The 16,169-nt window shown below is 41.6% G+C and overlaps 1 protein-coding gene across 4 annotated transcripts in view; it reads right to left on the bottom strand.

Moving 5' to 3' along the window:
* Positions 1-16,169, bottom strand: part of SDK1 (sidekick cell adhesion molecule 1) — a 417,651-nt gene that overhangs the window by 54,713 nt on the left and 346,769 nt on the right. For 3 of the 4 annotated variants that reach the window (XM_074886027.1, XM_074886029.1, XM_074886026.1), the window contains 4 exons: positions 11,469-11,663; positions 7,196-7,397; positions 5,069-5,172; positions 3,233-3,303 (listed from right to left, as the gene is read on the bottom strand). In XM_074886027.1, the coding sequence (XP_074742128.1) occupies positions 3,233-3,303; positions 5,069-5,172; positions 7,196-7,397; positions 11,469-11,663 (572 nt within the window). The remainder of the gene's footprint in view (positions 1-3,232; positions 3,304-5,068; positions 5,173-7,195; positions 7,398-11,468; positions 11,664-16,169) is intronic. The other variant, XM_074886028.1, reaches the window with a different exon arrangement.

Below are 16,169 nucleotides of genomic sequence, written 5' to 3' on the forward strand. Positions count from 1 at the left end.
GTGATGGACCTCAAGAATCATCAGGACTAGGCCCTCAAGCCTGCAGAAACTCAGCTTCTTAAAGTCCTTTTCACAAATGAGCAACCTCCACCAGAAAACAAGCTGATTTTTCTGCTTCCCAGTATTCCTACTGGAAAGCTGTTCCAAGTCTCACTACTTGGGCTGTTAGAAACCTTCATCTAATTTCTAATCTAAATTATTCATAGCTAGTTTATAACCATTTGTTCCTGTGCTAACACTGCCTTTTGGGTTAAATTGTTCTTCTCCCCATGGGTGTTTACTCCTGTGATGTATTTTAAAAAGGGCAATCATATTCACTCTCAGATTCCATTTTACAAGGCAAATAAATCAACCTCTTGAACAACAGCCTTTCCTAGTCTCAGATCGAGCCCCTGGTCCAAGGGGCTGAGCAAACAGACCAAACAAAGTGACAGCCTTTACCAGGGCTGCCTGATGACATGATCGCTCATGGACCAGCTGAAACGTTCTCCTCTGCAAGGTGGAAAAGATGAGATATGGTTTACTGGCAATTACTAGTATATCTATTATGATCTTTTTTTTTTTCTTTTCCAATATCCTGATTTTCCTCTTTTGTTTTCTGTATGATACTGAAATTGCTTTAGCTCTGATTGTGCCCTAGCAGAGAAGGGCATGTGATGGCATGGCAGTATCCTTGCCTCACTCTGTCCTGGCAGGAAGGAGTCACAGCACAAAGCATGAGGGCTGCCTACCCCAGAGACATAGTAAAGGGAGGCACTGTCCCACCAAGATACATCTTGAGTGCATCACCATACAGGAGGAGAGAGGCTGCTAGAAAATAAAGCCTATCCAGCATGGAAATAAACTTCACACAATGAAAAAAAATACTGTGAACATTACATGGATTTGTATTTCAGTTAATTATTACCTAGAAGGAAGGTTGTCTTGGAAAGATTCAATGTGTTTTCCTATTTTAACTATTAATACAAAAAAAAAAAAAGTTTAGCTGGAATATCCTACAGAATCTTAAAAGGAAAAAACACTGCTGAAGCTGAGAAAGAGACTGTTACTCCCTGCTCTGTCATGTAACTGCCTAAAAGATAAAGCTTATTTCCTCATTGTGGTACAACACTGATTTGTTGATAGCAAGCATTGTTTTCTTATGCTTTCATGTGATTCTCCATTTTTTCCTTCCTTTAAATTTACGACAGGAAAGCTTAGAAAATAAATGGCTTGAAAACTGTCTTTCTCCTTGCCATGGAAATGATGATTCTTTCCTGAAAAGGGTACTCTGCTAAAAGGTCAGGTCTTCCCCTTCCTATCTGTCTTTCATGGACAAAATTCTGCTTTTGATGTAATGGATTACTTAGGATTTTGTAGGAAGGCCTGAGGGATCTGCTGAAATAGGTAAAATGATTATGAGTGGCAACCCATAATGTTGTACAGAAGTAAGAGAAACATTTTTGTGCTGTTTAAAAATAAAAATAAAAAAGGACTAAAATGTAAGTTTGAATAATTGTTATCTCTAAGGTAGAAGCAGAACAGTACATGATCCTGATGTTAATTGTAAGATCCTCCTGCACATTTGAAATAACCTTGCATTATTGATACAACAGACCTCAATGGAAATTACTTATTTTCTCCCTACTTTAAATTTAAAAATAATGGACTGATTGGACCAAGCAGCTGAAAGCACAGATAGGGCATCTAGAGTTTGTTTTGTGAATTATTAACACAGCTCAAAGTTAAAAATTTAGCTTTGCTTGGAAATCTACTCTCCCATTTAGCTTGACTGCTGTTTTCAGTTTACATTATTTCTCAGACACTGCTGTGAAACTTCCTCTTAATTGGAGGCTATTGTGGGACTTGAAGATTTTTGTTTATTTGAAAAATATAGTACGGCTGAATTACCAGGACCTATTAATATACATGTAGTAATGACATATAATCGCCCACAACTCCCTTGAGATGGCTCTGGCACAACAACCCCATTTCATTTTCATGAAATAAAAAGCATCCAATTACCTAAACAACCACCTATTTCACATTAACTACACACCAATAATCAGTCAATTGGGGGAATGATTTCTGTGGTACATCATGCCTCACATCCTCTTTGTCCTCTCTTTGTATACTTTTTTCCTTCACTGTGGGCTTTATTTGTAGGTGGGGATGGTAGATTTACATCTCTCCATAACTCCTTTGGTAAAACTGTTCAACATGTCTTCTATTTGTTCAACATGCTGTAAGCAATGTTGTTGCTTAGTATTATGCTGCGTGAACTTGGGCCAGCAACCCAGCAGTACAGCCAGGCATATTTTTAAAGTGCTGCTGCATAGCAATAAACAGACCCTCATACATATATTTTTTTCCAAAAATGCAAGGAGCCCCATCTGTACTGTAAACGCATATGTACATTTTTCACTATAATGCAATCTGTCCAAAGTTATCCTTATTATGTTTGTGGGACATTGTCTCAGGAGCAGGGTGGGCAGAGGCTTTCCAGGATAGGTTATGGATAACGTGCAGTACCCCACTGGGTTCCCTCTATTAATGCTCACTTCGCAAAAAGAAGCCTCAGGCACTGGGTCACAAAATGTTCCAGCATCTCCCAGGAGGCCAGTATTGAAAGATAAAGGAAGGCAGAGGAAATGCCTATATAAAACGCAGACTTGGCATGAGTACTTTCACATCCAACTCAGAGATATGGAGAGCTCAAACTTCCTTTCTTTTCTCTGAAGAAATCTCAATTTTTAGCCCTCAAAGAGCCAAAAGGGCATGTGGAGTTCCTCAAAGGTATGAACAGGATCTCAGGCACAGCATGCGCTTCTGATTATTTCAGCAGCTGAAGAAGGCAGTATGCGATGTGAACGAAAGTGAGCTTTTGATTACCTGATCTTTACCAATGCCACATTCTGTCGAATGTTTTCAATGTAAAGATGCACATCTATTGATATCAGTGAAAGGACAGGAGAATCAGTGCAAGTAACGATCTTGGGCATCACTACAGAAACTCCTTTACCTCCCAAGTTTTCCCTGATGAGGCAACAAAGTAAAAGCAACTGCCAGAAATTTCCATCCATCGGTAAAATATATGCCTAGATCAGGAAAATAAGGAGGTAGCTGCAGCCCTTCAACTTTACTACAATACTTCCAGCTCAGGAAAATGTCCCTTGCAATGTACCATTAGGGTCAACAAGTCAAAGCAACCCAAAATTGTTCCAGAAACATCAAAATTTTTCATTTTACCTACCTGCCACTGCACAAGGACAGATGAAGTCGTGTGGGGAGTTACTAACACAGAACTGGGTGGTTCACCTGGAACTAAACAAGAAAAAAAAGGTAACCAAAGCAGTTACAGCAACAGGGTGGAAAACAGGGAGATTTTATTCATCAGATTCTCTTTCTTCACTGCGGAAGAAAATCTTCTATCCTACTATGTGGTAGGTCTCAAAAGCAATGCAGTGGATATGAATATTGCAATCCAGGCAGAAGGCAGCCACTTCTCGTACATCCCTTGCTCTACCCGTGGCCTTGGCAACTTCAGCAGGAATAAGAGAAAAGCTGAGGGCATAAATCTGGAGGAAGCTGCAGCATGCCAGTTGCTCAAACAACTGGATACACATTTGAAAGGAAGTTAAACCAGCTGCATGCACGCTTGAAAGAATAAGCAAACTGCTCCCAAATTTTTCATTATATTTTTGCCACTGTTGGGGCAAGCCCACCTTGGTTTTAGGAGTCTGTGTCACATAGTCACAGATTATTTTAGTTAGGACAGCTTGATTTACCATGGGTTAACCCATTCCTGTGCCCATGGCCTTTAGCACATACACACACACTATAGCAGCTCAAATACGAAGAAGGGAAGGCTTATCAGGAGCTGACAGCCCTCCACAGCGCAATGCTCTAGTGGCAGCACCAGGTTTGCTCAGCAGAATAAATGTTCAGTTTGTTAAGGAGGTGAGAAGCTTTCACAGTGTTTCCCCATAGTATTATGAGGAGGCCAAGCACAACTCTGGATTCACTGTAGTTAAATTCAAAGAGAATTGAAAATAAAATTTTAAATTCTGAAACAGTGAGTCAGTGCTGCCTCATTAGTACCAGTTACAGCCTGCACCGATACAGCAGCTGCTGTTCAGGAAGGTGGAGAGTCAGGATGTCTTTAAAAGGCTGCTAGGCACATTATTCAAGTATTACATGGGTTCTTGTTTAACTTAGGACACTCCTGAGCTCTGTCCTCTGTTCTTCTGATTCCAAGATCACATTCTTTAAACATTCCTTTGTAAAACTGTTTCCTATTTTTATATCTCAATGTCATATTTAACCAGTCATTCCTTGAGCTGTATGAAACACTGGCTAATTCTTAGCACCATATATATGTGCATATATATATTTATGTATCCCAGTATTACCACATTTCCCAGGCTAAGGGTAAATACTGATGCTTTTTCACACCTTGCAGAGTTCCTTTCTCCATTCAAGACATCAGAGCTACTTCTGCATTCAGGCGCTGACTTTATACAATCAAGGAATTAGAAGCTGATCTCTAAGGCTAAAAATAAAAGCCTTGTCAATGTCATTCACAGTTTATTAGCCCTGATCTGCAGCATTAAATGCTCATGTTTCCAGGAGCTTCATACTCTTTCTTACTTATACCTCAGCAATTTTGCCATATTGCAGACTGATGTGGATTGCAAGTGAAAACAATTGAAGAAACTTCTTCAAATGTATGCATGGTTCTACATTTATTTTTAATGATCTCTTGTAAATTATTCAATTTCTGCAAAGATAATGGTTAGTGCAGAGTTTGGAAGCCAATCAAACGGAGTTTAATTCCATTTTGAGACTCCTGAAAGTATGATTCATTATCAGAGGGCACAGCAGGACACTTAAGGCTGCCTGTTATTAATTCAGCCACATCTCATTACTACCTGTATCAATCTCCTATGAACAAAACCGCATTGGATGTTGAATTTTCACTCCACGGTCCCACTGGAGAACACATTGCAGTGGGTCCGGCAAACCCAGGAGCACCAGGGAGTGCCCATCCCACGGCGCTGACCCCAGCATGCCTCTCCTCCTCGCTTACCATCCTGCAGAGTCGTGACCGCCTCAGTCTCCGCACTGAAGTCACTGTCTCCGATGTCGTTGGTTGCTTTCACTCGCAGTTTGTAAGAGGTGAATGGGTTCAAGCTGTGGAACATAAAAAATAAGAGTGAGGAATGAAATCTCCCCGCATCATCACAACTTGCCTCAGAACAAGCCTCTACAGAGAATCTGCCCATTGGTCATTGAGCAGTTTGTCTCTTCTCCACGTTGCCTTTTCTTTGCAGCTTCCCCCAGCTTCCTCATGACGTGGGGGTGTTTGTACCTTTGCTGCCATCAGCATCTTCTCAGATTTCCACTTGACCTGAAGTTCCTGAAAACACGCATGGATTCGTAGCTGAACTGGGCTCCAGAAAACAGCCATGAAGTTGGAGTTCATGGAGCAGCCTCCGACTGGGGTTTTGTAGGAAAAGACAAGACGTACTGTCGTTTGAGTTTTGCATGGCTATGCAAAACCTGGCTTTCAAGGTGGTTTGCCTGAGATAGCCTCAAAAGAGATCTGTGGGTCAGCTCATCCTCAGAGCACAGATGGGGTTGACAGGTAGAGAGGAGGCAGGTGATGGCCCAGGGTCAGCCAGCGCACAGCAGGCACTGGAATTCAGAGCGCTGGCCTTCTCACTAATCCTCTAGACCATACCGTTTGATCAGTGCATTTTATTCCTACCAAATTGCAAATTAATGCTATTACCTGGATTATTTAATAAAGACAGTAACAACAGGCTCCCTGCAGCTCTTTTATCTATGCAGTGCTTTAAGATATGCAAAGAGTGATTTCCAGCTGACATAACCTTCGTAAAGATTCTTCTGTCTTGGCTTGGCAGGGGAAGGTGTGGGGGAGGTTGCCTTTTGACTCACATGCAGAGGATAGGAAATGCAGAGCTGTAAGTTACAGGGGATTTAGCTAATTAATTGGTAGTGTCGAGCCATCAGCTGGCAGATGTAACACTGACTACAAACCCAAGTAAAGTTACTTGTAAGGAATGATTAAACATCAAGGGATAATGCATTCTGATGGGCAGCACTCTCACATCAAGCATGTACTCCTCTTCTGGACGCTCACAGAAAAATGCTTTTAGCAAGGGGGAGAAGAAATCTTTTTCAGTAGTGCCACCCTATTAGGACACCGTTACTTACCTACAGCAACTTGAATAATGAATTATCTTTCTTGATCTTTTGCTTTCAGTAATGCCAATGTCAAGTCTAAATGAATAGTTGGTTTCCTTGATTTTACAGGTTTTGACTGGAAGGATACTGGGTATAATTCAGGGTGAGTATAACACCTCTGAGGTCAATGAATCAGGTCTATATTTGTACCCATAATTGTCAACTTTTCTTTTTTCTTCACAGTTAGATAAAACTAGCACTGTATCTGTATCTTCTGGCACGTGACCAGTGAGCTGCCATATACCATAGCCACTGATGTTTTTATAAGAGACCTGAAAAATCTGTATGTGAATGCTTTGAATACTTGATTCTCGAAAGCTCATGGTCCTTTAGAATTAATCTGATTTGTACTAGCTCGTCAACAGAGGAAATGGACAGCAAAACAAGTACCTTCTCATAGACATTCAATCGCTTTTACGGATGTTACAAGGACTTTAATTACAGCAGCATCGCTGAGGATATAATGAACCCTGAATAACAAAGTTTAAACATTCCGATGCTATCTATAAACTTCGGTATGGAAAATACAGATAAAAATGGTTCTCATTTCATCTGGAAGAGCTTATATAGAGATAATTGCAATGCAGCATTGAAAGTGGATTTTAACATCAGTCACTACTGAAAGGATTTTTAACCAGTTGTATTTTACAGAGCATTGTGTAGCTACATATGGTTCAGCCTGAGCAGCGTTATCTACGGTGCTGAGCTTTCAGGAAGGGCTTCAAAAAGAGGCACTGCCATCCAACTTTAATTAGATTTATTGCATGACCTTCAGCAAAACTCTCAACTGCTGTTCATAACACCACCTCTAAAATAGGAGCAATGACCTCACTTAACCTCTCTCCCCCAAAAAGACTGTGAAGCTGAACGATGCTTGCTTTAGCTTCCTAACTGATGGAAGTGGAAACTGTGGGATTTCTTGTGCTAGCCTGGGATCATATGGTACCTTTCAATAATGCAGGATGTTGCCTCGTGGCTGATGGAAGAGGAGTAGGTCTGCCAGTCTCCATTTGGCAGTTCTCGCACTTGCACTGTAAAATATCGTATTGGTGAAGATCCATCACTTCCAGGGACCCACTTCAACAGCAGACTCCGTGACGACACATCGCTCTGGGGGGTCATCACCTTCCTGGGAGGTGCTGGTCGTTCTGCAATTAAACCATAATTTGGCACTGCTTTGAGAGGAAATTCAAGCTCACATAAAACGTGGCAGCCTGATCAGATTTTCATAGTAGTAATGCCACAGAAGAGTGAACTTTCAGATTTGCCCCATGAAGTATACAAGTCATTTCTTAACCTTTTACTGCAAATAAGAGCAGTAAAACTGATTCTTATCTCCCTGCCTAAAAGGTCACCATTGAATATACACATTCCTAGCAACAGACCTCAGACTTGGGGGGGAGTGGGGGGGTGGGTCTTAGCCTGGCATGTTAAGGAAGAACCATTAGGACCAGCAGCCAAGCAAACCAAGGAAATCTTTAATGAAACTCAGGTATGCTTCTAGCTGCGATGCTCTTTTGACAGAATTTGCCTGTAAACTAGTTCACTTTTTAACTTGTGCTTACTACTTGGTACCATGGGACTATGTTCTCTCTGTGCTTTGTAGCATCCTCTTCCACCAGCTGCTTCCCAGCTGAGGCATGAAGAGGAAGGGATGAGCTGGAACAGGCTGTTGTGTAGCAGACTTACAGCCGATACTGAATTTCTGCACCAGCTCTCTCTGGCAAGGAACTGGGAACCATCAGCAGCTCCTGCTGCTGCTGCTTCTGAACCCCAGCTTGGAGATAGCGCAGAGCTGGGGCTTGAGTACTTGCTGCAGTTCACTTCCAGACCTCCTCAATTCTTCCCTTCGTATCCACTAACCTTGAACCTGCAAAGTCAAACCAGCCAGTGCCAATGCTGAGGGAGACGTCTCCAGAGTAATTAACCGTACACCTTTTAGATGAGGCAGGGAATGGTAATGCAAGTGTAAGCATGCCAATCCCCAACTGTTTCAATATAGATCTCCTTTCCCGTCACTGTGTCTCCGCACTCCATCGATTTCAATAGAGAAACTCTATAGAGTGAGGAATAATTGTTTAATTGTTTATCATGAAGATTATTGATTTTGATTAAAATGTGTGGCATGTAATAAAGCAGAAATTGATTGGAGACACCGCAGTGACTTGCTTTTGAGAAGCAATTCAATTCAACTTCATCAGCACTTGTTTCCATAAACACACCTCTGCCTGCCTGCTTCCTCACAGCTCTGTATGGCGAGCACTTCATTTCCCTGCCATCCCCTAAAACCATTTCCTGTATGTTTTGGCATTTCTCTGCAGCATGCTCTTGCTGACATCAGTGCCCAAAGATTTGTAAGCTATTAGCTGTAGGAAGCCCTCGGTGCCAGCAGCCTGCGAGCCGGAGTACAATGCAAAAGGTCAATGCCTTACACTGACAGGCTGAGACAGGTATTCAGGGTTATTCTACCAGAGGAAGCGACTGTCGTGCAGGGATTTAATACTCTCTGCTGATAAGCTTTAACCAGCTTGCAGTTTTGGGCAGGTCAGATCTTGCAGTCAGTCTCCCATGATCTGGTTTCCTTCTGCTGCTAATGGGAGATCTTAAAATCTCCTGTATTGCAACATACACTTCCTGACTGTTTGTACAAAAACATTAGTATAAAGAGTTTATTTATGGAAGTTTAGCCACAAGAAAATGTTAAGGTGAGCTGTTTGTGCAGGAATGTAAGGCCAGACCATATGACTGAATGGACTACTTTTAATTTCTTGCATCTTTTGATTCAGTTCTGCCCGCATCACTGGTGTTGGTTATTCCGAATGGTATCACACCACTATGTAGATTCAAAACACTACAGAAGAACCACTGGACAATACAGCTACAACACAACTTGGGATCTGTAAATCACAGGTATCACTGTAAAATGTAAAAATTTATATTGGGATTATCCAAGAAATTTAACAAACAGGAGTGACCAATTTTGGTAATTTTCAAGGGAATATTTGGGCCTTCCTACCTTAATATCAAGGACATTCAATGCATTTTTATTAATGGAAATTAAATGTCTTTTCACTCTAGAATACCCACTATCATGTCTAGAAGTTTCAGGTTTATTTGTTTATTTACTTAGCCAAATAGCTGTACTGGATAAATTTCTTTATCATCCCCTCATATCAACCTTGCTGATGTGAGATTACACATTCTTCTCTCTACACTTTACATACGGGATCACTTCAGTTAACTCTCAGTGCCTTGGGACTTGGTTCCGTAGCACGCATAGAGACACAGCAGAGACATCCATCAAAAAGAGAAAGCGTTCATTTTATACTATGACTTGCCTATTCAAGATAACCCTAAAGCATTGATAACAACGAGGGATCATTGTTCCTGCAGCGGAGCTGGGAGTTCTGCCTTGAGCTATTGTGTATCCAGCAACAGCTTGTGCACAGTCTGGGAAATCTGAGCACATTTTTTGAAAAGGAGAGGCTCTGAGCTTTGAGTATTCACATTATTGGGCATGGTGGGTTTTTTTAAAACTTCCACATGTTGGACTTTAAACTTCCACTTTGACAGCAATCAGACAGGGGTGGAAGGAACCCTGAACTGATAAATCTCTTTGATGGACAGTATCTTTAGTAGAGGCACTTTAAGTTTCCTAACACAGCTCTAGAGGTTCTTTCTCTAAGGACTGCACTGTTATGCACTGGGAAGGCTGCACATGACCTGGAGAGCTATGCCAGTGGGAATTTTAACACCAACCAGACAGGCCAGAAGTAGTTGAAATGCACCCCGCAGGTCCTCACTGCTGGTGGTTGAACATCAGGCCGATGTCCTCACTTCTTTGAAGTGTTATAGGAAAATAATAAGGAAGACATTGTGGGCAAATAGCATGGGAAATCCTTACTCTTGCACTAAACGATTTGTAAGGTGTGGAAAGGACTTAAACCAAGAGATTGCTTAGTAGGCACATTTTAAGAACTAAAAGTAAATATAATTGGTTATATTGTAGAGCAAGACTTGGGCAAGAGCCAAGACCAGGCACACAATCACATGCAAAAGTGCTAATAATAGTTGAAAGATGTCTATGGGGGTCTGCCCTAGTTAGCTGCTGAAGTACGCTTCTCTCCGAACCGTGATTTTTAAAATCACAAAAGTTGCATGGTTCTAATTTTTGAGAGAAAAGTTTTCTTAAAGATCAATATCCAGACAGCACAATGGGTCAGAGCAGCACGCGGCACAAAATCCAGTGATGCACAAGGGAGTGATGCTGGTGAAGTTACCCTGGCTAGTTTTGACTTTGCCAGCTCAGGAGACCAGATACATGCTTTGCAGTGGAACATGGCGTATGGTACAAGACCAGAGGAAAACCCACGCTCCTGTTCTCTACCAATATATTCTCTTTTAGTTCTGAATCAAAAAAAAAATAAAAATCTTCATACGCAAGTAGAAAATATAATTTTTCTAACTGGCAGCTGTAGACATCTGTTCTAAGACTGAAGAATTGAGCCAAAGCATTAGAAACAAGCAGTGATGCAGACCAGATTCTGTAATACCTTATATGTCTTTCACATTTTGATACGTTTGGTGTCTAAGCATCTGGTTTCATTCATACACATGTAACTCCTGTTTTATTCAAGTAGGTTCCCTACAGAACAGAATTTGATTGGAGATTCAGAATGCACATAACCATTTTATGGCTGATGCAAGAAGCAGAAAAATTCTGGGCAATACAGATACAAACACTCTGCTCCAGTGTGCAGCAGTGAAAGGCCAGAGTAATTACCCACACATTAGGTCAGGACTGAGGTACAATGGAGGAGCTGTAGAGAAATCCTGCAACAGCACCACCTCTCATTTTGTGTTCCCTAATCAATATAATTCATCCATCACTTACTTTCTTAAGATTGCAATCTTTCTAGAAACTGAGAGACCTGAAAAAAAGATCTGACTGCAGAAGGAGGCTGTATATGGCCAATATAGCAGCTGATGGAAAAATCAATCTCCAACAGCCCGGCAGGTTAGAAGAACTGTGTCTCATAAAAGTCTGTCTTGCTCACCAGGTTTCTCAAATCACGATGTTGCTATGGTTTGGGGCAGGTTTATGGGGTGAGAAGGAGGAGGTGCACAGGCTCTAGCCTGTTATTAAAATTCCCCTAAGTGCAGCACAGGCTCCAAGGCATGCAACAGAAAGTACCTCAACCTGTGGCTGCAAGCATTACCTCTTTTTTCTGTTGTGATCACTGTGGCTTCCAGAGGCTCCCCCCAGCCCTGTCTGGTCTTGGCAGATGTCCGAAAGATGTATGCTGACTCAGGGGTGAGATCTGTAGCAGTAAACTGACTGACTGTCGAGCCAACTTCCACCGTCGTGAACTTGTTAGGGCTGCTGCTGGCCAGACGGTAGGCAATCTGATACCCTGAAATCACAGCATCAGCAACAGAGAGAAAAAGGGTTAGGATTTTTTTCTGGCAGGGACAAAAGAGCACCAAAACTATTAGTTTATCATAATTACTTGTTTATCTGAGACCAGAACAAAGTAATTTACTTCCTTTAGTGTTATAAAGCTCTGCTATATGGCAGCCCTCCCCCTAGTCAGGCGCTTACCTTACAAGGCAAATCAAACACAGTGGAGCACACAAGGGTCTGCTGAAGATTATCTGATTTCACTTTCCATCCTTTACACCAACAAGATACAAAACCAGTTTAATTTTTCTGAGCATACTGGTGCCTTTTTGGAAAGGCAAAGGAACAAACAGAGTCTGTGCAATTAATGTCACCTGGTCGAGCCAGTTCAAGACAACACTCTCTGTTTCAGCTTTCCATCCAAGCACACATGCTTACACATATGTGCATGCACACACACTCACATGTGCATGTGTATGTACACATGCTGTTCTGCCCTCTCGGTTTCAGCATTGGCTCAAACTAAAGGTTCTTCACAGCTGCAGAGCAGCTGGATTGCCCAAACCGTGCAGTCTTCACACCGCTCAAGTAAAGGCTTGCTCCTGCTTTTTGCACTTGCCTTTTTCTCAGCTCTCCCACCCCCCTGCAAGTGTACAGCGAGCGCCAGAACTGCTAATAAAAGCATCCTTCTTCTGTCATTCAGCATTGCTGCCCTTGCCCACAGCCCAAGGAAGAAGCCTGCAAGCTGTGAGGTCCTGCTTCAACCATGCGGCACTTAATAATCAATTTTGTTGATGCCTGTAAGTGATAACCCCGTTCCAACCTGCCTGACAATTAGGAGTTCACAGTTTAGCCTGTATTATTAATGATCCAACTGTGCAAAGGAGGGCTTCCAGAGTTCTCACGCACCACTAGCAACAACTGTCCCCCAAAGAGGGTCTGCCAAATGTTCAAACCCATTCTGTAAACCCAGCAATTGAATCAGGCTCTCACTTCTGGAGCTTGATGGTAACTTTCAGTCCAGCTGCTGACTTCCAAAATCAATTAATACCAGAACTGGTGTGGGCTTTTATTGCCCAAGCTGAATACAGTTGTATGATTAAACGCTTCATGGAGTTACACAGGGCAGAGGGCAGCCAACAAATCCAAATCAAACCAGCTGAAAACAAAACAGTCATGGCATGATTCTGCCAACACTCTGCTCATCTTCTGAATGACAAAGGGGTCTGCAGCACCTGAGACCATTTCTTTCTCTTAGAATTAATATCCCAGCTAGAGTTTGAACTCCCACCACGTTTTGGCTGTAACAAGAACAAGGGGAGCCAAACCTGGCGTGCTTCATTTGTGAAGGTCAGTGCATGAAAACTGAGGTTTTTATCTTACCTGTGGCTATTAGACAAAATCAATTACATTTATTTTCCACTGTGAATATGCAACAATTGCCACATGCCCGCTCACAGAAAAGGCACAGAGTCCCTGCACTCTCTTGAATGAATGCCATACTTGCGTGTGGTGCACGCTGTCACAAGCAGTGGAATTTAATTGGGATACAGATGGTATTAATTTTGGTGTGCTGACTCTCACAGTGCTGTTGACAATGCACTAGCAGTTCCTTATCCTTTTTTCTTTGGCAGCTGCTAGGAGATGTGGGGCAACAGCCACGCTATTGTGGGGCAGCCGCCACAGTGTTGGGGAACAAATTTGACTGCACCGCCACCTCGAAGAGTGACTTGGCTTTTCCAAGCACTTGTGACTTCAAGCTCGAGCTCCCACTGGCTGTGGTTACAAACAGGTTTGGGTCCAGAGTTGATTCAATGAGGTGCCTTAATACACTCCAGGCACCCACATTTGAAAATGGACATCAGCAGCAAAAGGCTCCCAGCACCCGAGCGGGCTCAGCTCCTGCTGCCTGGGGTACCCTCGCACACTGCAGCAGTGGGTCTGTCAGGCACATTCCTACAGCAACATTTTCACAGCTGGGTGCATAGCATTAGGCTAGTAGATAAAAAGTGGCCTGATTTTTCAGAGCTCCTGAGCATACTTAGATCCCAGCAAAGTCTTAGGGTCTTATGCTTTGAACATTTCATTTTTCCACCTGCAAACTACCTCCTTTTATCCATGGCACCAGCTCTCCCATTACTGGTCCAATATATTTCACCAAAGTATTTCTGTATCTTTAGTGCTATAGTATTTTGATCTTTTTTAAAGTCTACAGAAAGACAGCTAGCAATGGGGAGAAGGAATAGATACACTACGATCTTTTTTTGTTTATACAGATATGAAGAACACAGGAGTGAAAACCCCAGTGCAGGATCTCAATAAGGGGGAAAAACATTAAGAAATGCACTGGGAAAATTTTTACAGCAGCAGGAAAGATGAAGGAAGAAGCAACTAAGATGGCTAAGGAAGTTTGATAAAGGGACATAAGACATAAAGAAAAAGACCTGGAGGGAAACAGAATATTAAAAGAATAGAAAAGTTGATTTATGTAGTTATTAAAAGATAAGTATGATATCTGGGACACATCCTTGTTGAGCAATTTCCTCTCTTTTCTAAACCTTTGTAAAATATAAAGTGTAGTTAAAATGTAAGAAGGGAATAGAAAGATAACTATTTACTGCTAAATGGTGGTACTTATGCTGGAAAGCCAATTACAAACATGCTCAGATTAGGCAAAGGAACATATACGTATCTAGGCCATTATTATAACTTACACAAGAGTGGTTCCTTGGCTAGTGTGAAAACTAATTTAGTCATGAGAAAGAAGAAATCACTTGTCACAGTCTGTCTCCCTGACAGGCTCTGCAAACTCCCTTCCAATGCATCCCTGTAAAAAACAGTATCAGCTCTCACTGTCCTCTCCTACACCTGCCATGTTGGCTGACAGTCTGGGTAAATATCTATTTTCCTGGATATCTCAGGCAGAGTTTACACAACCAGAACCATCACCTTTACAGATTTCCTCAGAAACTCAACACTTCCCTTGTTCTGATTCAAAGGTACATATCCAACCTCTGCACCCGAATTCCGCTCGCTCTTACTGCTACCTACAAACCCAGAGAGACAGACAGTCTCTTAATTTTGATCCTCTACATCACCTTCTCCTATTGGACAGTTTGGGTCAGCCAGGATACATACTGGCATAAAAAGCATCATTTTCCTTTTTTTCCTGAGAGACACAGAAGATGCAGTATTTAAACCACAGCTTGGATAATAATTAGGGCTAACACAAGATCAAAAAGATAAAATTATTAAGTTGATGAATTTCAGCAACAAGGGATGGGAGAAGACAGGAAATGTTAAGTGAAATCAAACGAGGCAAATCAATAGAGGTAAATGGAAAGTGTTCAAAGAGAAATTAATGTACGCTCGAGGGCTGCAAGAGGCAATAACTGCAGTTGCTGCAGTGGAGGAACAAGGAATCTTCCTTCCCTTACTGGATTATGACAATAAGATATTGCAGATATCTGAGATAAAAAAAAAGTAACCAAAGGTTATGAATAAAAGTAAAATCTTTAAAAGATGATCAAAGCAAACTTTTTTGGGAAAGGAATATCTTCTAGAATATGAAGTATCTGGATGGTCATAAGAAGAATTCATATTGTTTTCTTAATTTTTTTTTTTCCCCCCCATATAGCATTAGATCCCAAACCTCTTCTGCTATTGCAAGTTCTGTGCTTCACCAGGCCAAAACAGCATAAAAAAAGCCCTGAAAGATCAACTCTTCAGGAGTTTATTTATTCATTGAAACAAGGCTTATTTTTGCATTAGCATCTTCTTAAGTATTTATTGCACAACTGCAAGCAGTTTCATGAGCTATGCTTTCTGAACTCAATAAATGGCAACAATCTGAACTGCCTGTTAAATGTTAGGTCATTGTAACACAACCAGTAGATTCCCCAAAGCAAACAGGCAGGAGGATGACAACACACCATGAATATAAAAAAGCTTTCAAGCTCATCACCATACAAAGCCCTTCAGAACTGACAGCACCCGTTCACGCAGGCCATGGTGAAGCAGAGATACAAACACTTATTAATTTGTCACAGAACTTAGGGAAAACCAAATGATATTGGGAGGTTACGGTTTGCCTAGTGGAGCAGCAATCCGGTTTGTTGATTTTACTGCTTATCTGTTTAAGGGCCAGCGGGTGTGCAAATGCAGTCTAGGATCAAAATATGAATTTGCAAACATGGATTACATCCAATTTTGGTTCTAATTCTCAGTGGAGTTCTTACACTCTTTTGCAATAAGCTTCAGGTAATCGCTAAATACAAGGATACCATGAGGAATACTAACCGGGGCCCGCAAGGATGCAGGTTGAGCTCTCGTTTTCAGAGAAAGTTCGTAACTAGAAGTGCATATATGCACGTTAATGCATCATTTTTCTTTAATAGTATTTGAAGGAACTATGTTGTTTCCTTCAGTGCAGTAAAAAAGACAGAATGAAACCTCATATTGTTAGTGTAACATTCCCAAAAGGAGAAATGGAAATACCTCGCAGTATTCCACAGTAAAA

Source organism: Strix uralensis, chromosome 16 (assembly GCF_047716275.1).
Source record: "Strix uralensis isolate ZFMK-TIS-50842 chromosome 16, bStrUra1, whole genome shotgun sequence".
Classification (NCBI taxonomy): domain Eukaryota; kingdom Metazoa; phylum Chordata; class Aves; order Strigiformes; family Strigidae; genus Strix; species Strix uralensis.